The following is a 26342-nucleotide window of genomic DNA, read 5'->3' as shown; positions in this document are numbered from 1 at the left end:
TTTATTTTTTGCTCAATACTTTATTTTTTGTTTGCTTTCTTTTATTTTTCAAGCATATATGGGCCTAGTTTGACTCAATACCCAACATGCCAATCTGAGTTACCTTCAGTTTAATTATGAGTAATATCGCAGTCACAGTTTGAACTTGCAAAATTCTGTAATACGGCGCTGTGAGAAAAAAAAGGGGCGGGATTAAACAAGATGATTAGATATTTTAAAGAAGCGAGTGATAGGTTTTGAATTTGATTATGTTTTAAATTTCTGTCCAGAGAGGTAATTTTTTGATCCTCAATTAGTCTCATGCAATCATATCATATGATTCGAGAGTTCTCCAAGCTTGAACTTTCCAACGCAGCGATCTGCGAAACTTGACACACGAGCGTGCTTTTCGCGTGTGTATGAATGGAAGTCTATGGGCAGAAAAGTCCAGTGTGACCTCAGCTTCACTTTTTTTTTTTTTTTTTTTAAATACATAAGCTGTTAGTTATCTTGAACGTAAACGTTTGTGATTTCCATTTTGGGCCTTTATTATGTACGCTGTAGAATGTTTCACATTGGTTAAACTTACAAACTCAAGTTCACAAGCTGCCTTGAAAATGTGAGTCAGCTCAACTTAGAGAGATTCTTTGTTTCCACTTAAGATGCCGACTTTCAGTTAAATGTATTGTGAAAGCATCAGCATCCTAAGTTGAAACAAAGGATATTTCTAAATTAAGTTAACTTAGATTTTCAAGGCAGCTGGTGAACTTGAGTTGGCAAGTTTAACAAAGTGAAATGTTTTATAGGTCACAGTTCAACACCAAATACATCCTATTTTGTGCCTAAAATATAACTTCAAGCTGAACTTCTTTCTTCTAATAGTTCACTGTGTGTTAATATTATTAATAGACATGAATAATTAATCAAATAGCAAAGGTTATTATTTTATTTAAATAAAACAAGCGTATGTGTTTTAATCTTAAAGGAATAGTTCACCTAACAATTTTCTCAATAAATTCTTACCTCAAGTGGTATAAACCTGGAAAAAAAGAAAGCTGAAAACCTGCAACCATTGACTTCCATAGTAGGAAAAACAGATACAGGCTACTACAGTATGTAAGTCAATGGTTACAGGTTTTCAGCTTTCTTTTTTTCCAGGTTTATACCACTTGAGGTAAGAAAATACTGAGATCAAATGGATATCATTCATTCATTCATTTTCTTTTCGGCTTAGTCCCTTTATTAATCTGGGGTCGCCACAGTGGAATGAACCGCCAACTTCTACAGTATATTTTTTTACGCAGCAGATGCCCTTTTAGCTGCAACCCATCTCTGCGAAACATCCAAACACACTCACACACACTCATACACTACAGACAGTTTAGCTCACCCATTTCACCTGTACCGCTTGTCTTTGGACTGTGGGGAGCACCTGGAGTAAACCCACGCAGGGAGAACATGCAAACTCCACACAGAAAGGCCAACTGACCTAGCCGAGGCTCGAACCAGCGACCTTCTTGATGTGAGGCGAAAGCCACTGCTTCACCCAAATGTATATCTATTATTTTAATTGCTAATATAATTATTTAAAATACAGATCAGAGTGAACTTTTATCTCAGATTCAACGGGACCACCTGTACATCTTGTTTTGACTTCCCTATAGGGGGGGTCAAACTTTAATTAGGTGGGTCAATCCCCCTCAAACCCCCCCTGTAGTTCACACCCTGGTTACAAGTTTTCAGCTTTCTTCAAAATATTTTCTTTTGTGTTCAACAGAAGCAGGAAACTTATAAAGGTTTGAGACAAGTAAAGTGTGAGTAAATTATGACATAATTACCCTTTAAATATCTAAACGTTAACTGTAAGCTATCTGCCAAACTTCACATGGTGTAGTGATTTCTGTCTGACGTGTACTTTTATAGATCTCCTGATAGTTTTATAGCTTTGTCCGATTTGAAGGTGAGTATAGAAATGCTGAAAACCCTTCTGCATGTCAGCCATCAAATAATTCATCATAATTAATTTGCAGTGATGGGGTGCAGCTGGAAGAGCATCCGCTGCGCAAAACATGCTGGATAATGCCTAGTTCACACTAGAGGATTTTAAGCCTGATTTGAGCCCGATTTGGAAGTTAACGAGCTCGCCGACAGATCGGGCTGTGATCGGGACGAAATCTGCGGGTGCTCGGCGCTCGCCGCTCTTTATGTGTGAACTACTGAGCAACGCATCAACGAGGCTCGCTGACGCGTCGCCGACACCTCGCAGACGGAAATGCAACATTCAGCATGCTAAATATTCCAGAGCAGTCGGCCGACTCAACCCCACGTGTGGTCAGATGTAGTGACGAGCTGCAGCCAATGAGAGAGCATATCAGCATGAGCCGCGTGCCTGTGTGTTCAGGAGCTCAGCAGAAACATCTGTGATTGGTCAGAATGGGCATCAGCGCACTCGCTTCATTCTGCGTTAGCACAGACATGAGAGTAGGCTATATTAACAGTGGAACTAGAATTCTGTAACTATTAGAATTACCATACTGCTCATTCTGACCGTTCTCATATTAAACGCCATACTGTCACAACATATTTACATTCAAAGCTATTATTGAGATATTAAAATTAAGCTTTGAATGTCTGGCATCATATTTAATGACACCATTACCCTAAAAATATCATCTTTTTTTTGTAATACAGCCTATAAATATGTAGTTAAGATACTAAAACACTTAAAGTCTTGGCTTTCATTTTCACTTTCAAACAGGAGCTTTTTAACAGCACAGAATATGCTGTTTTGAAAGATATCTGAAGTAAATTGATGTTTTTGCCATGTTTTGTTTATGTTAGCAGGAAGTTGCCAGGCAAGAAAATGCACACATATTTAAAGTCACAGTGAAAAGTATCAGACATGCATGCAGTCATTTTGACCAATATGGTAATATAAGGCAGAAATGCTCAGTTCTTTACTGTTTTGTAATAAAAAAAAATAACAATGTCAGAAAGAAATACACTGATAGTTAGAAAACGGCAGGGTGTTATAAATATGTTAGTTTTATTTCAAAGAGTTATAAAATTACCAAAATCAAAAACTCTCTGTGTATCTATCCATTCAAACCTTCCAGATGAGTGATTAATCTGCTCATAAATCAGCTGATTTGACGATGTTTTTAAATGCTTTCTCCAAAGCTTGAAAAGCTGTCAGTGATGTCATCAGCACACAAGCAGCCAATAGTGTTCAGCTTTTTTCTGACGACTCCTCCCTCAAATTTTCATTGGCTGTGGTTTGGTAGCTTGAATGAGCTGATGGGAAATGAGATGTTGTCAGATCATGTAGTGTGTGACCCCCCTCTTGTGGATCGTTCACGGAGTGTTGTGTAGTGTGAACACCACAGAGATCAAAAGACACAAAGTCAGGTCATGTAGTGTGAACAGCACAGCGATCTGCTGATGTTTAAAATCCTGTAGTGTGAACTAGGCTTAATAAGTTGACGGTTCATTCCACTGTTTTCTTCTTCTGTTTTTTTTTAGTTCTGCTCTCTGTCAGACTAAACTGTTTCAGGAATTTCAATACAAAAGGAAAAAATGGCTTTTGTTTTGTTGTTGTTACATTAATATTTTGGTTTAAAGGGCACCTATGGTGAAAAATCCACTTTTCACGCTGTTTGGACAGACATATGAGTGGGTATAGTGTATAGACCGTCATATTGGGGTGATATAAACACACCCAGTCCTTTCTTTTTTTTTATTTAACAACATAAAAACGGTGGACCAATTGGTTTTCAGACCGACCAGAACTTGACGTAGGAGTGCGGTCCCCCCGCCCACCGAATTGATTGACAGCTTGGCGTAGCATGTCCCGGTAGTCACGTGTATAATCGTGTCAACAAGACACGACTACGCAAAGCAACCGGGTATTAAAGGTGGGTTCAGTTCGCTAGGATCATCAATCATCATCAAATGTGATCAAGAGTGAGTTTCACATGTTTAAAATGTTTTAAAACAGAGCACGTGTGTAATGAAGTACAGCGATTTACTTCAGCTTCATCAGCACAGCCACATGTCAAAACTATTATGAAAGAAGACTCTTCAATCCTGGTTTGTGGACGTTAAATCAGGTTTATTTTGTACATCAACATAACAGATATCCATACAGCAGTGGAGATTAGCCTGTATCTTGACACATTTGCGTGCAAAAACAGTGCTAAGCTAAGCACGCCCTGTTGGTGTGTGTGTGTGTGTGTCTCTCCTGCGGTGTGTGTGTGCGCGTGTGAAGTTCTTACTGTAGTATTTCTCACAAACGCTATGTGAGATCTGCTTCCTTTACGTCTGTCTGTTGTCCGACGCAGGCGAGGGAGGAGATTTAAGGCACGCTGACAGGCACGTAGAAGCAGTAGGCGTGGAGGACTCGCCTTAAAGGCGCAGTACGACAAAACGACCCTCTGCTGGAAAGATGTATAAAACAGGATCTAGTAAAGGGTATAATGAAAAATCTGATGGGTGTTTTGAGCTGAAACCTACACATTCTAGAGACGCAAAAGGCTTATATTAAATCTAAAAAAAAGGGTCAACCTAGGTGCCCTTTAATATTCCTTTACAGCAATATCCTTGGCTGTGGAGTTTGGCGGGCGTTTCGAACTACAATGGTCCTGTGGTCTACTGCAGTGGACATGCTGTTAAATTAAAAATAAATACAAAATGTAAAAATTTGTAGATTTTTTTTTTTCACCCAAAGGATGTAGGAAATCACAGAAAAAACACACACACAAAAAAAGGAAAAATTTTCTTTAGTTCTCTGGAGGTTAAACCACAAACTGCCCTGCTGTTTGTCCTCTGTGGAAACAAATTAGGCCCTTATCACTGATTATGGTCTTCTGATAAGACTCTCCTGCCTCGTTTACAGCAAGGGACAATGAGGCATATCTGCTTTTCCACTTCTGCTGCTATATAATCAAATTCAAATCTCTTTAATTGTCACATCATCAGCAGCACGTGTGCTATGATAAGAGAAAAGCTTAGGTGCTGGCTCCAGACAGTGCAAATACAACGACAGTACAAAATACAGATTGTGCAAATAGAGTGACAGTGCAAAATACAACAGACAAAACAAAATACAAAAAAAATACAACAAAATACAAAAAAAAAAAAACGATATGTGCAATGAATAGGTGTCCACATAGTTGTTGAAGGCAGTATTGTTTCAAGTATGGATTGGTTAAAGTGCAGTGCATGCTACATATTGATGGTGTGCAGTGAGGGGTATGGAAGAGTCTGTCTGTGTGTGGGGTAGGGTTGTAACAATATACCAGTATGACGGTCTACCACGATTTGAACGTGCACGATTATCATACCATGAACAATTGCATATCAACGGTTTTAACCCTTAAAGACCGAGACAGCCGCCCGCGGCTAAAAATAAGTATTGCTCTTAAATGTTTAATAACTTTTGATCCGCTGATCCGATTCATACAATTCAAAGATTGGCATAAAGAAGAGAATCCCAGCTTTCCAGTGCTGTATCACATAACACTTTCAGAGGCTCCGGAATCAGTGCGGTTACGTCATCAAAATTTGACCACGCTGATTTGACAAAGAAACGCTCGTCACTGTGTCTCCGGACAAACCAGACATGATACATTGATGCATTGTCCCTCCTCCATGCCCAGATTGGTTCAAACTCGCTATATCACAACCAATAAGCATAGGTTTCGCTTTTGTTTGTGGACCAAACAACGAGCTTTTTGAACAACACGGAATGAGAGATAGGCATACATTTATGCGTGGCTAAATAAAACGCAAAAAAAAAAGTTTTGCATGAAATAATTCTCATACTAAGTACTTTTGCATGCACAGCAGCACAGAAACATGACAAAACAGTGACACAGCAAAGACGAACTGCTGCTCTTGCTGTTTTCAAAAGACGCAATTGAAGGCAGCTGTTTGTCTGCATTGCATACAACCACATCCATATCCATATCCAAAGACAACCATATCCATGCTGGCACATAAAACCTAAGGATGTTCCATATTGAATCTAGTTTCGTTATGTAACTATTTATAGTATAGTAAATATAATAAATTTTCTTATTTTTTTATTTGTTCATTGTAAGTGGTGTTGTTTATAGTAACTAAAAATATATTATTTGGAAAAAGTCAAATTTGCTTCACTGTTCTATTATTTTGTAACATTTGTAACATACCGTATACCGCGAAACCGTCAAACCGTGGTATTGTTTTAGACGATTATCATACCGTAAAAAATTCATACCGTTACAACCCTAGTGTGGGGTGTGTTATGTGTTCATCATCCTGGTAGTCTGAGGGAAGAAGCTTTCCTTCAGCCGGCTGGTGCGTGACTGGATGCTGCGGAACCGTCTTCCTAAGGGTAGCAGAGTAAAGAAATAAACTTAACCGTAGTAAATCGACGCTATTTCACATACTGTCGTACAATATTAATATATAACGCCAGTTTAACATTAGACATTAATAGGGCCACTATTGTGTTTGCTTTCGCAGGGTGAAGAGGGCGTTGAAGGTCTGAAGGTGGATCAGTTTCATCGCCACAAACGTCCCTCAGCATATTGATGTCTTTTGTTTCGTTTGTGTTTACTTCAAATGCATCGATCCGGCCTGTAGTGTGTTTTTGTATCATCATGCCTCTTGATCTGGACTGTGACGCAGCGCCAAACAAAACGGTAAGAGCTTCGTGCCGTCACTAGTTTGATCCGCTTGTGTGTGTGTGGGGGTGTGTGTTGCCATGTGGAAGCAAACAGACACTGACAAGAAGGACAAACCAGGCTGCGAGTATATAAAATACCTCATCTACGCCGACTTAGAGATAACACTATTAATAGCTAGATCGTAATAAACAGACAACATGTTTGTTTATTATCGGTGAATGGCGGATCATATATTTTATCACGTGACTTTACAGAGTTGCAGTCCATTAGGCTACAGTAACCAAAAAACTGTCCTAGAGGGTTCATACGGTCATGGAAAACCTGGAAAAGTTCTGGAAAATCAGAAAAACCCACAAAGTTTTGGAAAAGTCATGAAAAACAGAAATCTGTATACTTGAATATAGGATAGTTGTCTTTATTTTTTTCTGTACTCTCACATTATTAGTGCAGTGTAAGCATTATATAAATGTTACGTAGATATAGATATAAATTCAGCGTCACGTTGGTGCAGTGGGTAGCACAATCACCACACAGCAAGAAGGTCGCTAGTTCGAGTCTCGGCTGGGTCAGTTGGCATTTCTGTGTTTAGTTTTCTTTTTCTTCCTGTGTTGCTGTGAGTTTTTCTCTGGGTGCTCCTTTTTACCCCAAAGACATGCGCTATAGGTGAATTGGGTAAGTCAAAATTGTCAGTAGTGTATGTGTGTGAATAAGTGTGCATGGATGTGATGGGTTGCAGCTGGAAGAGCATACAGAGCATAAAACATATGCTGGATAAGTTGGCGGTTCATTCCGCTGTGGCATTACTGATTATAAAAAGGGACTAAGCCGAAAAGAAAATTAATGAATGAATGAATGAGTAGACTTAAAGCAGTTAAGTCGAACCAAGTTCCGTTTATCACATTTTACACACTTTTGACATTTGTTCAGCACATTCAAAATGTATTTTTTTTAAATATATTTGTGATTTTTTTTCTTCTTTTTTTTTCTTTTTCGAGTTTAATTTTGTACAATCAAGGTTTTTTTTCTGTAATCCTTGACGCTGAAATAAATTAACAAACAAGTTGAATTCAAATAAAATTACAACAGAGAGAAAGAAAAAAATACAAAGATAATAAATAAATAAAACAAAAAAAAACATTTACAGCATTTTAAACATTTGCAGTTAAACAATATCAGGTGTAAAAATAATTGAATAAATTAATACATTAATATTAATCAGTAATCGGACATGTTTATAGTGGTCTTCTACATACGTTTGGAGTCAAACAATGTTAGTGATCTTTAAACCTGTTTACACAAATTTCTTTATATGGATCAATAAACGAGAGAGTCTTCATTTTTTCACAGGATGTGGTCATAGGTTGCCATGTCTTGCCATGCAAGTTGAAAATTTCTAATAACATTTATTTATTTGTTTTGTTTTGCCATTATTACTACATAATGTTAGTCTAGTTTTTTTGTAAGATACTAGTATTCAGCTTAAAGTGACATTTGAGGGCTTAACTTGGTTAATGGGCTATATGCACACAGACTTTCCATCTTCAGCCAGGCAGCCCAAGGGCTTCCGGTGAACTGTCTTTCCATTACACAATTGTCACGTTTAAGATCTGATTTCTTTTGAAATCACCGTTCTTCACTGCCTGTTTGATGTACAATATAAAGTGCGTCTCAAATTATACAAGAAGTACTGCATTACAGTTTTTCTCAGTGGCTTTGGTGCATTTGTCACAACACTAGTGCATTTCTGCACAACAGTAAATGCATTTCTCAAAACATTTAGTGCAAACAGCAAAAAAGGGGATCACCTGCAAAAGTGTGTCACTTGCTCAAAATGGAGAGCTCATTCCTAAAAAGCAAGTGTTCATGTCAAGTGTCATCAAGATGAAAGTCCTGACACCATGGTTAATGAACAGGATAGTCAAAAGGCTTTGTCATGTTTTCATTTTGACGGTTTACTCTAATGCAAAACAGTCAGATTTTGGTGACACTTCCTGAAAATGCTCAAGACAGCACTGTATACTATTTGAAAACTACAGTAAAGTTAGACATCACTGCATTTAGTGAGGTGCCTGAGTACAAGACACTGAATATGTATGTTTCACAGTTTTACTGCATTTGCTCTGTGCAATTGTACTTTATTCACAGCATTGTGCAAAAGAATAAACACACCCTTATTTACAAACATAAACTTTCTTTGGGTAGAGCTGTGCACAACTGTAAACAATATTACAGTTCATATGGGAACTGAGCCACAACACACACAGGTCTGTAAATCATTCATGAAATTGTTTAATTTAAGCAACATTTTTAGAAAAAAAAAAAGATTTAAAAGTTTTATAAAGTTTGCTCAACAGATTTTGACAACTAGTTCAACATTTTTGTATGTAATGACTCAAGTAATGAAATGAGGACTATTAGTTTTGTATGGATTGACTTCAGCATTCACAAGTTTAGTTAATTTTGACTGACATGACATCAGCGAATGATAATGTTATAAACAGCAGAGAGTTGTATGAATGCAGTTGATGCATGTCCGAAAGCATCTGCAATTTGTTGGAAGGAATAAGAAAGTGCTACTATGATTTGTACAAATAACTAACTGTTTTGAGAAATGCATTAACTATTGTGCAAATGTAAATAGTGTTGTGAAAAATGCACTAAAGTGACTGAGAAAAACTGTAATATCTATTTCCCCACCATGTCTTTAAAATATGACCATTTATTTTACCGTTATTTTATTTTTATTTCTGCGCTAGCCTGTTGCTACTGACAGTGCTAGTAGTATAACTGTCTTTCATCTCTTTATGCTTGAAAAACTAAATGAATGCTTAAGTCTATTTAACTGAATGTATTGTAAATACATTAGAGCATCGATGCTGTAAAACAACCTTGTGAAATTGAAGATAGTCATATTAAGCTTTTACCAGAAGTTTATAGTTGGCTTTAAAACTCTTGCTGTGCATAGAGCCCATTAAATTAACTATGCAAGTTAGGTTAATAAGGCAATCATTAGACATCAGTGGTCTGTTGTACTGTTGCTAATCGAAAAAATATATTAATGTTGGCCAATAATATTGACCTTAGCAGTTTTGAAAATCCTGCATTTGATTATAGCTTAATAATGAGATGCTTCTACAGCAGTGTTTATCAGGTTTTGTGTATAAAACAGTCTCAAACATAAGATATGCTGTAAGCCCTGCTGAAAAAAACAGCTTAAACCAGCCTAGGCTGGTTGGCTGGTTTTAGCTGGTCGACCAGGCTGGTTTTAGAGGGGTTTTGGCCATTTCCAGACTGGTTTCCAGCCATTTCCAGCCTGGTCTTAGCTGGTCAGGCTGGGAGATGACCAGCTAAATCCGGCTTGACCAGCTTAGCCAGGCTGGGAGCCCAGCCAAAACCAGCTATGTCCAGCTTAAACCAGGCTGGTCAAGCTGGTTTTAGCTGGATTTAGCTGGTCATTTTCCAGCCTGACCAGCTAAGACCAGGCTGGAAATGGCTGGAAACCAGCCTGGAAAGGGCCAAAACCCCTCTAAAACCAGCCTGGTCGACCAGCTAAAACCAGCCAACCAGCCTAGGCTGGTTTAAGCTGGATTTTTCAGCAGGGAGGATTTAAATAAAAATATGTTTTTTCATATACTGGCCAATTTGGCTACTAAATTTACGTTCACAGTCATTCAGAACTTAGGGAGGGGGGGGAGGGTTCTTCGGAAAACGAAGATAAGTGAGTAGATCTAGCTAGGCTATTTATAGTGAGTTAGGATTAATCTGATTGGCTAGCTAATGAATGTAAATGGGTGGCCAGCTGCAGTCAATCATATCACGTGCTCCTCTCGAAATTAGTTTGTAAAGCTTCACTTAAAAATGTATATCCCATTCTGAATCACTGAAAACCTTTATAGCTCTACAACAATCATTTATTTTGTGATCAGTTATTGCGATAAAACTCTTTTGATAATAAAATTGATAATTATTTTGATTTAAATCACAAATATGGGCCACCCACTTTTTAGTGGCAAACATGAACGATTAGAATACAGGCTTTCAATTCATGAAATAATCAGCCGTTTCTTCAGAGAAGCCAACAAAGCCTCTTCTCTGTCTGCTATTGTGGGATGGTAATAAAAATCATGCCACAAAGCATCATGTCATGATAACAATTATTGAACCCCAACATATAATTTAATGATGATCAAATTCACTTCTCAATGAAAGCCACAAGTTTCCTGGCGTGCAGCAGTAGAGTTTGGGAGTTTCTTTCTTCTCTTTAATTCAAAAGAAGATTTATTTGTAAAATCTAGGAAACTGTTAGCCATTGGCATGCATAGGGGAAATACCATGTGATCTAATATTATTGTTGGTGTTTTTTTTAATCTGGTTTCATCAATGTAGGCCTCGTGATGAAGGAACCAAAACATCTAAACAAACTAATGGTTTTCTGACTATGTGACCTGTGCAGAGACCTGGCTGGCAAAACAATGGAGTAGGGTCTGTCTGCTGACTGCAAGACAGGGGCGTAACATGAATGGGGCGTAACTTGTAGTAGAGGCATATCTTGAAGTTACGGAGACCCACATGTCAAAACTATGATGTCAGCAAGATGGCGCTGTACTCATCAGTTATAAAAGATTACACTTACTCCACACCTAAACCCAACCATCATCGTTATTAACATCTACAGTACACCTAACCCAAACCTTAACCCACCCATCACAGTTATTAACGCCTACAGCTACCCCAACCCTAAAACCAACCGTCACAGTTATTAACGTCTACACCCTCCCCAACCCTTAACCAACCATCATAGTTATTACTGTCTACACCCTCCCCAAACCTTAACCCAACCATCACAGTTATTAACGTCTACACCTACCCTAAACCTTAACCCAACCATCACAGTTATTAACGTCTACACCTTCCCCAACCTTAACCCAACCATCACAGTTATTAACGTCTACACCTTCCTCAACCTTAACCCAACCATCACAGTTATTAACGTCTACACCTTCCTCAACCTTAACCCAACCATCACAGTTATTAACATCTACACCTTCCTCAACCTTAACCCAACCATCACAGTTATTAACGTCTACACCTTCCCCAACCTTAACCCAACCATCACAGTTATTAACATCTACACCTTCCTCAACCTTAACCCAACCATCACAGTTATTAACGTCTACACCTTCCTCAACCTTAACCCAACCATCACAGTTATTAACATCTACACCTTCCTCAACCTTAACCCAACCATCACAGTTATTAACGTCTACACCTTCCCCAACCTTAACCCAACCATCACAGTTATTAACGTCTACACCTTCCCCAACCTTAACCCAACCATCATAGTTATTAACGTCTACACCTTCCCCAACCTTAACCCAACCATCATAGTTATTAACGTCTACACCTTCCCCAACCTTAACCCAACCATCATAGTTATTAACGTCTACACCTACCCCAACCCTTAACCCAACCATCATAGTTATTAACGTCTACACCTACCTCAACCCTTAACCCAACCATCATAGTTATTAACGTCTACACCTACCCCAACCTTAACCCAACCATCACAGTTATTAACGTCTACACCTTCCTCAACCTTAACCCAACCATCACAGTTATTAACATCTACACCTTCCTCAACCTTAACCCAAACATCACAGTTATTAACGTCTACACCTTCCTCAACCTTAACCCAACCATCACAGTTATTAACGTCTACACCTTCCCCAACCTTAACCCAACCATCACAGTTATTAACATCTACACCTTCCTCAACCTTAACCCAAACATCACAGTTATTAACGTCTACACCTTCCTCAACCTTAACCCAAACATCACAGTTATTAACGTCTACACCTTCCTCAACCTTAACCCAACCATCACAGTTATTAACATCTACACCTTCCTCAACCTTAACCCAACCATCATAGTTATTAACATCTACACCTTCCTCAACCTTAACCCAACCATCACAGTTATTAACATCTACACCTTCCTCAACCTTAACCCAACCATCATAGTTATTAACATCTACACCTTCCTCAACCTTAACCCAAACATCACAGTTATTAACTTCTACACCTTCCCCAACCTTAACCCAACCATCACAGTTATTAACATCTACACCTACCCCAACCCTTAACCTAACCATCATAGTTATTAACATCTACACCTTCCCCAACCTTAACCCAACCATCACAGTTATTAACGTCTACACCTTCCTCAACCTTAACCCAACCATCACAGTTATTAACTTCTACACCTTCCCCAACCTTAACCCAACCATCATAGTTATTAACGTCTACACCTACCCCAACCTTAACCCAACCATCATAGTTATTAACGTCTACACCTACCCCAACCCTTAACCCAACCATCATAGTTATTAACGTCTACACCTACCCCAACCTTAACCCAACCATCATAGTTATTAACGTCTACACCTTCCTCAACCTTAACCCAACCATCACAGTTATTAACGTCTACACCTTCCTCAACCTTAACCCAACCATCAAAGTTAACGTCTACACCTTCCTCAACCTTAACCCAACCATCAAAGTTAACGTCTACACCGTTCCTTACCCTTAACCCAACTCTCATAGCTGACAGGTTGCTGGTTCGAGTCTGTGCACGTTCTCCCTGCATTCGTGTGGGTTTCCTCCGTGTGTTCTGGTTTCCCCCACAGTCCAAACATATGTGCTACAGGTGAATTGGATGAACTAAATTAGCTGTGTATGAGTGTGAATGTGAGAGTGTGTGGGGCCATCCATTGCGTAAAACATATGCTGGAATAGTTGGCGGTTCATTCCGCTGTGGTGACCCATGATAAAGAAGGAACTAAACAGAAAGAAAATGAATGTGCATATTATTCAATAATAATGCTGTAATATAAAAACCGAGTAAATACATTTTTACAGTAGTAAGTAAAAAGATTGAGTGATGGGCTTCAAAATCTGCTGAGTTTCCTGCAGGCACTGATTCCATGTAGGCTCTAATATTGCTAGTCAAGTGTTCTCCTTAACTGAAATGGCCCATCTTTGCAATCAGCATGTAAAATAGGCACATAAATGATTAGGCAAACTCATTAAAATCCCTGATGAACATTAACCTGGAATCCACTGAAGAGAGGAAGAGATTTTACAGTCCCACTGACCTCAGGAATCTCCAGAGAACCACTGCAGTGTCTTTAAGGGTTACGACTGTGGGTGTGTAGAAATGCTCTAGTAACTCTCCTTAACTCTTCTTATTCTGCTCCTCTTACAGTTTATTACAAGCTCAGTTATTATGAATGGGTTCTCAGTATATAGGGCTGCAAGATACTGGAAGACATTGCAATCTTTAGTATTTATATGAAGTATATTGGGATGTGAGTGCAATTTCTCCAGATGGCTTAAAGACGTATTTCACCCAAAAATGAAAAATTCCTGTCAATTTACTCACCCACACACTGTAAAAAAGGATTGCGCCTATTAGTTATGCGCAATTTAATATTTTGAGTTCAGTTAACTTATCTGGATTGAATGTGAATTGAAATGATTATATAAATATATCAGAGGTCGCGTTAACCAAATATTTTCTGTCATTGACATTTTTTTCAGCAGTGACGGAAAAATCTGAAGGTGATCCGTCATTTTGACGGATTATGCTGAGGGTGATCTATTGTAATTTGTAGCTTACTGTAATTTCCACTCCTGTCCAGCTGATGGCGATTGCTCTTGTTTTTGTCCTCTCTTCTTACCGCTACACTTCTACAGTTGCAAAAATGTCACAGCAGCTGAGTGTGAGAAGTTTCTTTAAATGGCCAAATAGTTGTGATATTAATAATAAAGGTGAAAAAAGAGGAAGTGATGCAGTGGATGAAGAACTAACAGACAAAAATCCTCAGTCGCCGTCGGCGCCAATAGCCTAGTGGTTAGTGCGTCGACACATAGCACCGAGGTGCTCGCAGCGACTTGAGTTCGATTCCCGTCTCGGTCCTTTGCTGATCCTTCCCCTATCTCTGCTCCCCACACTTTCCTGTCTCTATATCTCCACTGTCCTATCAATAAAGGTGAAAACCCCTAAAAAAATAAAGATAAATAAAAATAAAAAAAATCCTCAGTCGCCGATAGCTGTTGTTACGGGCCAACCAAGCGGCAACAAGGAGGTCAGGTGGTTTGGAGTGCATTGTGAGCACCATGCACTACCGAACGCAAGGGGTGCCGAGTATGGCCCGCAGCTCGCTCCCGCACATGCGTTTGTGATGCGGCTGTAAAGCACTGGCCCGATTCCTGTTAACCATATCTGGCCCGAGTCTGTGGAGTCCGGGCTGCTTCTGGCAAGGACTTTCCAGTGTGGCAGCAGAACGCGGCTTCAGCCTCCAGAACAAAATTAAAACTGTCAGGAGAAGTCGACTTTCCGAGGCAAAGACAGAATTTAATGACAACTGCCTCTGCATCAGATTCTCTTGATGCGCTTGATTACGCACAGGCAAGCACCCAGTTCAGGTCGACGCAGGAGGAAGATATGAGTTAAGGCAGATACGAGTTATTGTTCATTTGTCAAATAAATAAATGAACAATTTAGCCTATATGCTCGTCGTGCAAGTTCATTATTAATATATGAATGAAAAAAGCGATTAGAAAATATGCGACAGTCAATAATAGGTTATGACGGAATTTTTACAACCCTCTCCGTCAAAATGAAGGACAATGACAAAGTCTAACGCAACCTCTGATATATATATATATATATATATATATATATATATATATATATATATATATATATATATATATATATAATGATAAATGTCTTTCTGAAGGTTTGGAATTTGATTGTCTTGGTTAAAAAACGGCTGAAGCGGGCTGCAAATTTTGGGTGGGTTTGGGATCAGTTTGGATGTTTTGATTCTGCATTTTATGTTAAATATAAAACAAAAACCAAGTGTGTTTACCTAATCGCAGCTTAAAGACACCTCTCATATGGAGACCTCAACACAGTTTAAAAATCTTGATGGTTCTGTGGGTCTCGTCTATCAAATCTGTATTGGATATCGAGTCAGGTGATTGGCTGGGCCATTCTACAGCTTGATTTTGTTTCTCTGAAAGCATTTGAGAGTCTCCTTGGCTGTGTTTTGGATCATTGTCTTGCTTGAAATGTCCACTCTGGATTCATCTTTATCCTCCTGCTAATGTAGATGTTGCACTGAAGCAGCTGATATTCATTTACAATGAGGAAGGGCAGCGAAGAACTACTAAGAGATTTCAGCTGCTGTCTGGGCTTTCACTGCCTTTCTACACCTCCCTTTCTTCATGTGTTCAATACTTTTTCCCTGTGTCATTTTATTTTATTGCACCTAACTTAATTTGTAAACTAATTAGATTTGTTCTCTTTGTATATATGGATTCCTTTGGTTGTTACCAACATCTGGTCAACATTTCAAGTCAACGGCACCTTTAGAAATATGTTTTCTGAGAAAAATGGTGACGTGTTCAACACTTATTATTTCCCACCCTTTATGTATGTATGTATGCATCTATGTATATGTGTGTATATGTATGTATGTGTGTGTATATGAATGTATGTATGTTTGTGTACTGGTTTCTGCAGCTTGAAGTCATGCGAGGTGAAGCATGTGCTAGATTTTAATGCTGAATGCAAATCGGAGCCTTTGCAAGAGAAGAGAGTCAGTTTACATGTAAATTTAGACAAACGTGTGTTCATTGATAATCTGTAGTAGGCAACACTTTAGTTTCAGTACCAATTCACACCATTTACTGTACTACTGGCTTACAACCTGCCTATTATTAAGATATGAACTTCATTTATTAGCACCTACAGTTAAGTCAAAATGATTCGGCCTTCTGTGAATTTGTTTTCTTTTTCAAATATTTCTCAAATGATGTTTAACAGAGCAAAGAATTTTTTTACAGTATTTCCTATAATATATGTTTTCTTCTGGAGAAAGTCTGATTTGTTTTATTTCGGCTAGAATAAAAGCAGTTTTTAATTGTTTTTAAGCATTTTAAGGTCAATATTATTAGTTTATTTAAGCTATATATTTTTCGATAGTCTACAGAACAAACCACTGTTATACAATGACTTGCCTAATTACCCTACCCTGCCTAGTTAACCTAATTAACCTAGTTAAGCCTTTAAATGTCAATTTAAGCTGAACACTATCTTGAAAAATATCTAGTCAGATATTATGTACCATCATCATCGCAAAGAGAAAAGAAATCAGCTGTTAGAAACTATTATTTAATTATTAAAACTATTATATTGGAAAAATGTCAAAAATTTTACTTAAGCAGAAAATTGGGGGAATAAAATATAGATTGGGTCTAATAATTCTGACTTCAACTGTATGTAGTATGGTTTATTGAGCTAAAAGTCTTAATGGTTTGTTAACAGCATGAATTGTATAGGGTGGGCCATTGATATGCATACGCCTTAATAAAATGGGAATTGTTGGTGATTAACGTCCTGTTTGTGGCACATTAGTATATGTGAGGGGGCTTGTAAATAACCAAAACTAAAACCAGCAAAATGGCCCACCCTCTACATAAAAATAAAGCGTGACCCTTTTGTACTGTTATCAGTTTTTTAAATCTATTGAAAGGAGCTTTTGTGTTGGGATGTGACCCGTATAACTGCTGTGTTTTCATTGGTTATTATTAACTCTGTGCTAACTTTGCTCTGTTGAGCAGGTGAATCAGTTACTCGAGCTTTAGTAATCAATTGTGAACCGGGCGAAAGGTGTGTTTGGTATCAGGGACGCTTGTGTGTGTTGCTTGTGGTGGGTTTTATTGCGTTGCTCATTCAGATGTCCTCTGTGAACTCGGCTGAAGTTATTTATTGGCTGATAGAGTATTTATGGCAGCGATCGGATAGTGTTTGCTCTGGCAGAGGAGATCGACCCGTTTTAAAGCTTGTGGTTGGGTAAAAGACAGAAACACGCATACACACACATATGCAGTGTAAATGTCCTCAATATGCTTTAGTCTAACTGCAGATATGTGTTGCTTATTTTACTTGGGTGCATTGTTGAGAACATATTTTGTAACACTTTGCAATCAGATTATAGTTATTAAATTTTATTACATACAACTAACACAGTTGTTTGTTATGTTACAGCTTGGGTCCATTAAATAGTGTTAGTGGATACAGGGTTTAATTTTAAGGGTGTGTTCATGTTCAATTCTTGAGCTTTGTTTGGTCTGGACCAAACAAAGAAAAACAGTGCATTGGCTTGTGGTTAATCTAGCAATCACTGTGTCATTTTTAAGCCTGGAGCAATGGTTTTAGATACCAAAGAAAAATATATTTAGCATCTGAACTTTCAAAGCAATACTATATCATAACTTATTTAACTTTATACAATACTATACTAAACAATAACTTGTTTAGAGATTGATTAAAAATTAAAGTGTTAAGAATTCTGCTACCAACCTCAAATAATAGTCCGGGTACACGTCAAATGATACGACAGCAGCTAGATCTCTGCAAATCTCACATTGTCGACCACTGAAGCTAAGCAGGGCTGCACCCGGTCAGTACCTGGATGGGAGACCAAGTGAAAAAGCTAGGTTGCTGTTAGAAGTGGTGTTCGTGAGACCAGGAGGGGGCGCTTAACCTTAAAACCAGCAGGGGACTCTCAACCTGCGCTCTGTTTGGGACGCACTATACTGCACCCCAGTATAGTGAAGGGGACACTACACTGTCAGTGAGCGCCAACTTTCGGATGAGACGTTAAACCGAGGTCCTGACTCTCTGTGGTCGTTAAAAATCTGAGGATGTCCTTTAAAAAGAGTTGGGGTTTAACTGCAGTATTCTGGCCTCTAACCATCCCCATATGACAATTGGCTTAATCACTCTGTCCACTCTCCATTAATCAGGTGGTGTGCGGTCTGGCGCAATATGGCTGCCGTTGCGTCATCCATGTGGATGCTGCACAGTAGTGTTGGATGAGGAGAATTCCCCCCAATGTGTAAAATGCTTTGAGTGTCCAAAACACTATATAAATGTAAGGACTTATTATTATTATTAATTATAAAAGAAGTTCTTCATTTAAGGGCAAAAAGAAGTTTAAAATGGTATACTATGGTATACAAGATGGTATACTGTTTCCGAACATGCCGTTCACACCAGACGCGGATGAAGCATCAATCGTAAGTGATTTACATGTTAAGTCAATGCAAAGACGCGAATAGACATCTTGCGGTGCGATACACATGAATGAGTCGGAGTGAATAAAGCGACACGAGTTAAGCGTTTTGTATGTTTCGTGCGAATCACTCGTGTTGGAAAATCTAAACTTCAGCGTACATTCGCGTCGCGTTTACAAATCAGGAGCTTGCTCTTGTAGGGGTGTGATTCCTGGGGGAGTTGATGAACTTGCAGAGCTGGGTACACTTCTGAAAGGATCTAATGGATGCAGACACTGCACCAAACAAATCTACGGTGTTTTTCAGCCTTCCTAAAGCATATAAAGCACAGCTATTGTCTCAATAAAATCCATGTTAGCCATTTAACAATGAAGATAGAGTCACCGGGCTTAACTCGCAGACAGAAGCCCTGCCCATGACGCGATTCTGCATCTATTGTGAGGTGAATTTGACGTGCGAATGAAGCGAGTAAACTCAAAATGTTCACATATTAATTTACACGCGAATAGCACGATTTATCCGCGCATGCCATGTCTAGTGTAAACACAGCATGACACCCCCACGCTATAGTATGCAGGGTTTTAAATGTGTCGCTCTGAAACCCTCCCAGTCTTTCCGCAAGTGATAGTAAAGGTGCGGATATATCTGTACCAGCTTTGCTACTCGACCCTTCTGCCTATTCGTGTTACTTATTTGATTTTTTGCACTGGATGTTTTTCTCCTTTGACTATGACTGGCTAGAATGCAAAGCATGTCAAAGTAATGCGTGTGGCGTGGCTTTGCTCCACTTATCCAATATGTGTGCGTATGTCTGAAATAGGGATGCTCATTTCGGTTAATTTTGCCAAACGACAACTGCCACTAGTTAACTAAATATTAACCGTTAACTGGTCAGATTAATATTAAAATATAATTTAATAATAAAAAATAGACGTGCCTATTTTGTGTGATGCATTAAAGATTGCTTTTTAAAATACTGATTTAATTTAACATGCGAACAGCAGCATACAGAACATCTTCACGCACCTGCAGTGTTTCCAGCAACATAGAAAAACAGAATAAACTAAATAAAAAGAATAAAATAAATAGTCCTGCTTTAAATATTTTTCACTTAAATTACTAATTTAGGGTACAAAACTAAAACACTGACTGAATCCTTTTCAAAAGCTTAAAGGCTGTTATTATTTCACAAAACCTCTGTCAACATTTTTAATAGAAGTCATTAGTTTAAAGAATATGTCTTAATTATGATTATGACTTATTTCCTCTGTCTCACTCACGGTTCATGTGTGTGTGCTGCGTGTGATGAAAGACAACGACAATGAATCTTGAGGCTTATATGTTGACTTTTTGTAAAGTATAGGCTACATGTGCCAATTTTATTGTTTACATATGATATTGCATTAATTTGCATGTTTTAAAAGCTATACAATGAAAGCCTCAGTTTGGTGCTAAGTTATACATTATGCAAAAATCAAGAAAATCTTTGGATTTGTTTGATTGGTGGATTAGGCTATGTAGGCTATTTTAAAATGTATATTATATAAGAACTATTAATAAAAAAAAATTCAAATGGAAAAAGGTTGGTTTGTTTATTGTAGCTTATACTTAATTATCAATAGCCTATTTGTTGAGTTTATGACGCGGTTCCAGGCAGCACAGGGGCGATCAGCATCAGCGCTGGTTTGTGTCGACTCTTCTGTGTCAAACTGTGACCAGAAATATCTTTTCATTTTGCTTCTTTGGCAAAATACATCTGTAGGCACGTGTGATTGCACGTGTTACCGTACCGCGAGTTAACAATTATGTGTTGCTCTGTTGCACATCACAGCGAACGCACTTTTACGTTCCAAAAACGCGAGGTGCACCGCACTGCCTTTTATGTTGACAAGACAAAGAAGCGCGGTACTCTTTTGTACTGTATGTCACTAGGAAACGACCGAATCAGCTGAGCCGTATTATGCGCTAGTCATGTTGCTAATTTTTAATAACATTGTGATGTTCAAGATCTGTAAAGTAATACAGCTCTGGATAACTTGAAACAGCGACCACACGTCTCTCCTCCATCATTAAAAGTTATCCGTAGTTGTCTTGACAACACAAACTCTGCTGTCACCTCAACGGAAACCTCTGCTTTCATTTGATTGAAGAATGAAAAAGACGTGACTGACCTAACATGCTCTTTCCACTCGAGCACACATAACGCGCAACGGCAAAATGCGAGGCGCGCAGGGCGCATAAAACACTCACGGCTGTTAGTAAACCATTCAACAGATGCCCCTCTCAACGCAAAAAGCGTGTTCGATGTGATCGGCCCCTTAAACAGCCAACTTTAAAAATATATAAAATAATAGTTTTTAAACGTTTAACTGATACCGGTTACAAATGCACTACTTAGGGTTAACAGTTCATTTTGAGCATCCCTAGGCCTGAAATATTCTGAGGTCGTTATATTTAGGATGCGATTTCCATTTTTTTCAATGAAACCAAATATATAATATTAATGCACATCAGTAACTCGCCAGTGAATTTTTAAAATGTATGTCCCTGTAAGAAAACATTGTAAATAACTGGAAATCCAGCGACCACAATAATCAAATACTTGGGAAGAACTGTGGTCTGAACCAAAGTTCACAGGACGGTGCAGTGGACTACAATGTTCAGATTGCTAGCCACCGAGCCGCATCATGGCTCATTACCATAAAGTTGACTTGATTTCAACCCTGGCCGGCTCCTATTGAAAACTGACTTCTGGCTACATTGTCGCTCTTGTCGATTTCGATGTGAACGCACAGTTACTGTATCATATTTGATACTTGAAGGACTCTAAGGCCCCGTTTACACTAGCGCGTTTTAGTTTTAAAACGGCGTTTTAGATCAAAAACGATCCGTGTCCACACGAGCGTTTCACCTAGCGTTTCTGAACATATCTCCGTCCACACTACGCCACCAAATACGTATGTCACGTGACCATTCGAGCACTCTGGGCATGCGCTTTCTAGTATAAACAGAAAGCATGCGTCTCGCTCGGCATTGGGTTTTTGTTAGTCAACAAACGCCGGTTGAACAATGAACGCGATAGCAAAGGAAGCAAGAGAGGTAATTTTGTGGACAGACAACAAGGTCGAGTTGTTACTAAACGTAACAAATGAATAAATGCATAATGGCACCTAAAGCAGACAATAGTGCACACAACGCTCCCATTTCTGTGTCCATTTTGTTGTTTACAGTGAAGGCTGGTTTGCTGTCTTCCGGTAGCGTTAAAGCCTTGTGTTAAAGTCATGTGATAATGGCTTGACAAATAAGGGAAGGATACGGAATGACACAAAAGCCCCAATCAGGTAGCGAATCTCAGCAGCCCCGCCTCTGTTTTTAGATGTCCGTTTTCCCCCATCCACACTGAGATGGAGCAGCAGCGTTTCAGAATGAAAACGGCTTCTCCAGCGTTTTCCAAAACGCTCCGTTTTTGGCGCTCGAAAACTCCGGCGTAGTGTGGACGGATGGTGTAACCGTTGCAAAACGTTTTCAAACTAAAATGCATTAGTGTAAACGGGGCCTAAGTGATTAAAATAAAAACAAGTTGTATTTTGCACACCACAACTGCGCTTGGTTCACTAACTGGGAGTGACACATGCTATAAATATATCAGCTATTAGTTTAGTGTTGGATTCAACACATGCAGCTTAATTCAAGTGGGCTGGGGCTGAATGCTTGTGTTAATGTCACATGACACGGCTAATGCTGCCCAAAATCTGTCGTAAATCTCTCCCAGTCCCTCCATATACTCTAGCCCCTCTAAGAATGTAGGACAGTGTGTTTGTGTTTAATTCAGGCATTGAATTCTGTAAGTTTGTAGTTTTCTACCTGAAGGTGAAGAGCAGATTATGTTGAAAAGAGAGAGCGAGAGAAATAAATATATATAGAGAGAGAGATCCATCAGACACTCTCCATTTGGGAACTTCCTCCTCTTGTCCCCTTGCTCGGTCCTCGTTGCTCGGCAACAGCTGTGGCCCAAAATAACCCACTGATGACCGAAATAATCTGGCGATGACAAAAGCAGACACAAAATGTCTCCGCGCTCTGATGTTCTGATGTAATGTTCTACTACGCTAGCAAACACGGATATATTGAGTCATGCGTTTAATACTGTACAACTCTTACAGTGCAAACAAACATAGTAGCACAGATTCTGGCATAGATCAAAGGCATTAATTAAAGTTTGTGTGAAACCAACAGTTAGTTAGTTTTTACCCAGCACACGGCAAAGGCGCAATGACCAGGAAAAAAAAGAGCAGGCGCTGACTGACAGCTGATTATTAAAGAGTGCTCTTTTCTCTATTCCTATAGAGTGGAGGAACTATGACGTCAATTTGTATGCAAAAACCCGGAAGCGAGTTAGCATTTTAGCACTTCCGGTTCCCTCGTCCCAAAGTCAATGGGTTTTTTGTATGGGGTTTCAGTAAATCGCTTAAATAAGGTCTGTGGCTAACACCAACTCAAGATACTTTCACGTTTTATTCTACGACATAGACATCAGTTACAGCACACTCTTCAACTTTTAAATCGATTATGCTTCTTTAAAAAGACGGTTGCTATCAACTTGCTAAATGAGACTACAGGCGGCGTCGGGGACATTATACGTCATCGAGGTGATCTGGTCTGGAGCGCAGCTCGCTTGTGTTGGCCGTTTGGATTTGTCTGTGATTTTAAGTATTTTCATGAATAGTATTTTATAGTTTGTTGTGTTATTCTAATTGAGAATTCAGATTGTGTGCAGATAATTCCTTCACATGTAAAGGCTGTCGAGACAGACTAATTTGTTGATCATTTATTTTAATTAAACGATATTATGAAGATACTGCTTACCAGTGCAGCCTGTTTCTTTCCTGCTCTCAGTAATGCAAACGTGTAAATAAATGTGTAAAATACATGCATGTAAACTGTCATTTTAACGTGATCAAGTGATTTCTCGTCTTTTTTTCTTCATCTGATCACATTTAACTGCAGTATTTACACTCCTCCATAAAACGTACAGCAGATGTGACTGTATGGGCTGATTAGGAATATTGAATGTTGGAATATTGAATGTTGCCATGATGATGAAACTTGCAGGCATTTGATAGACTTGTTCCTCCCCACGCCTAATTTCTGTCGTCTGTTTAAGGTAAGCAGGCTGTGTGCACGCGAGCGATACACTTATTTAAATATGTCTTATAATAATACTATATAGGCACATTTATACACATTTTTAAAACTTTTAGAACAACCGCAAAGCAAAACAGACGTAGTTCCCACGGAAAAACGATCCAAAAGGCGCAAAGGTCTATGTGTGTTTGCGTATTTATTAGTTTATAATATATAGCGTGGATTACAATATAATAAACAGAGAGATTAGTTCTTTGTAATGGACGTTATTTCTAAAAATAAGCTTGATAAGTCGTCTGTAGAAGAGTGTTGGGCTGACGTCACTGACGAGCGCTCCGAGGGCGCTGTAGTCCGTTTATAGCCTAATGTTAGCTTTTCAATTCTTACGTTTGCATTTAAGATCCAAAAGTGTTGAAAGTTGTATTTTCGTGTGACAATTATCCGGCTGAACAAAACGTGTAAGTGTAATGAACAGTGTTTGAACACAGAGCTTATTATTTGCAATCTTCGAAAACCCTATGGGAAAATCCTATAGGGATTTTCACGAGGGAACCAGTTTTATGCTAGCAGCCGATTAGCCTACAAAGTGACATTATAGTTCCTCCACTCTATTGGAGCTCTACAAAAAAAAGTATGCACTAATCACTCCTATTCTGAAGTTTCTACATTGGCTACCGGTGACACAAAGAATCAAATTTAAAATCCTTCTCTTTGTGTATAAAGCCCTACATGGTCTAGGCCCTCATTATTTATCCAAACTGATTGTTAATTACACTCCACCAAGACACTTGCATTCCGCTGATCAGTTTTTATTAAAAGATCCAAAAGCCCACCGCAAAAGTAGGGGCGAACGTGCTTTTGCCATAGCAGGTCCTCACCTCTGGAACTCTCTGCCATTAGAGCTAAAAAGGATTTGTCGCTGCCTGTTTTAAGTCTAAATTAATGACGCATTTATTTTCTAGGTGTTTTGAAGCAAAAGTCCTTCCCTTTCAGAAGGGGGGGGGGGGTGGTTAATGGGGAGGGGGATCAAAACAGTCATGTTCTCTATCGTGTTTAGCGTTGGTCAACTATGGTAGCATCTTTTAATTAGAAAAAAAAATATTCTATTATTATTATTTTCAGTTTTTTTATTTTGCTCTTTTATTGATAATCTTTCTATGTTCCTTCCTATTATGTGCCTATTGCTGTTTTTACAGTTTTATGCTCATATCATGTGTTTATTTTCTCTCTGTAAAGCACTTTGTGCAGCCTTGTGGCAGTTGGAAACGTGCTAAATAAATAAATAGAACTTGAACTTGAATTTGAGCTCTCTTAGGTTAAAGCAAAAATAATTTGCTTGTGATTAAGGGTGTCACGGTATCGATTTTAAATCGAAATCGATCGAAATTTATGCTCACTTTCGATTATCGAATCAAGAAATAGAATCGTCGATGCTGCCACGCCCCCATGTCACGTCAGCTTGGCTTGCCATGTGGGAAAAAACAGGCTTGTTGAAGAGCTTGTTAAACTGCAGACGCAGGAGACCCGTCGACAGAGCTTAAACCCTCTCCTCTTTCAATGAAGTCGCCGGTGTGGAAGCATTGTGGATTTCCAGTGAGTTATGTTGACAATGTTCGTGTTGTCAACAAAAAAAGCACAGTTTGCAAGCTCTGCTATGTATGTATTAATAGGGTTCGTCCGATAGTCCTCCGCCCTGCCCCCGCTCGCGAAAAGTACACACTCAGGCCCTGTTTACACTAATATGTCTGTTTTTAAAGGGTATTTTAGAACGACAACGATTTGACATCCACACTGGCGTGTAGCATTTCTGAGCAGCCCTCCTTCCTCACTACCGCTGAAAACGCACATCACGTGACCTTACACACACTCATTCACACACAGAAACAGACGCACTCGCAGCCATGCGCTCCAGACAGCAGGTCCAGGCAGTCAGTGGGTCAGTAGACTGCTTCAATCTTTGACTCACTTGTACTTAGTCATTTTAGCGAACACCTCAGATACTGTTGGCTGGTTCCTGTTGGTTGTGCGTCTTTTTTACCGACGCCATTATAACGACACAGATCACTGCCTATTCACGAGTCCCACAGAAAATGTGATTGACAGGTGGTAATTATGTGTGTATCTTGCCTTTGTTCATTTACTGTATGATTTGTTTATGGGTAAAACAAAGACCATGCAGGTCAGGTAGTTTAAACGGTAGGCTACAAATAATTAATTGGTCATTAATTAATTAATTATTCATAATCGAGAGTTGAATCGAACCGTGACTTTAGAATGGAAAATGTATTCGAATCGAGGATTGTGAGGATCGTGTCACCCTTACTTGTGATGTGTATTTTTCCCCAGATTGATATTACAATTTAAAAAGGTTGTCTCCATAGATATATACACTAGATGT

At 38.9% G+C, this 26342-nt stretch overlaps 1 protein-coding gene across 7 annotated transcripts in view; it reads left to right on the top strand.

The window, feature by feature from the left end:
* dnmt3aa (DNA (cytosine-5-)-methyltransferase 3 alpha a) overlaps nt 1-26342 on the top strand; it is a 128212-nt gene that overhangs the window by 1605 nt on the left and 100265 nt on the right. For 4 of the 7 annotated variants that reach the window (XM_073932468.1, XM_073932467.1, XM_073932464.1 and 1 more), the window contains exon 2: nt 6487-6665. The exons of the other annotated variants lie outside the window; for them this stretch is intronic. In XM_073932468.1, the coding sequence (XP_073788569.1) occupies nt 6555-6665 (111 nt within the window). In that variant the 5' untranslated portion in view covers nt 6487-6554. The remainder of the gene's footprint in view (nt 1-6486; nt 6666-26342) is intronic. 7 annotated transcript variants of the gene reach the window in all.

This window comes from Danio rerio, chromosome 20 (genome assembly GCF_049306965.1).
Source record: "Danio rerio strain Tuebingen ecotype United States chromosome 20, GRCz12tu, whole genome shotgun sequence".
NCBI classification, from domain to species: Eukaryota; Metazoa; Chordata; class Actinopteri; order Cypriniformes; family Danionidae; genus Danio; species Danio rerio.
This window is presented reverse-complemented; position numbering and strand designations above follow the sequence as displayed.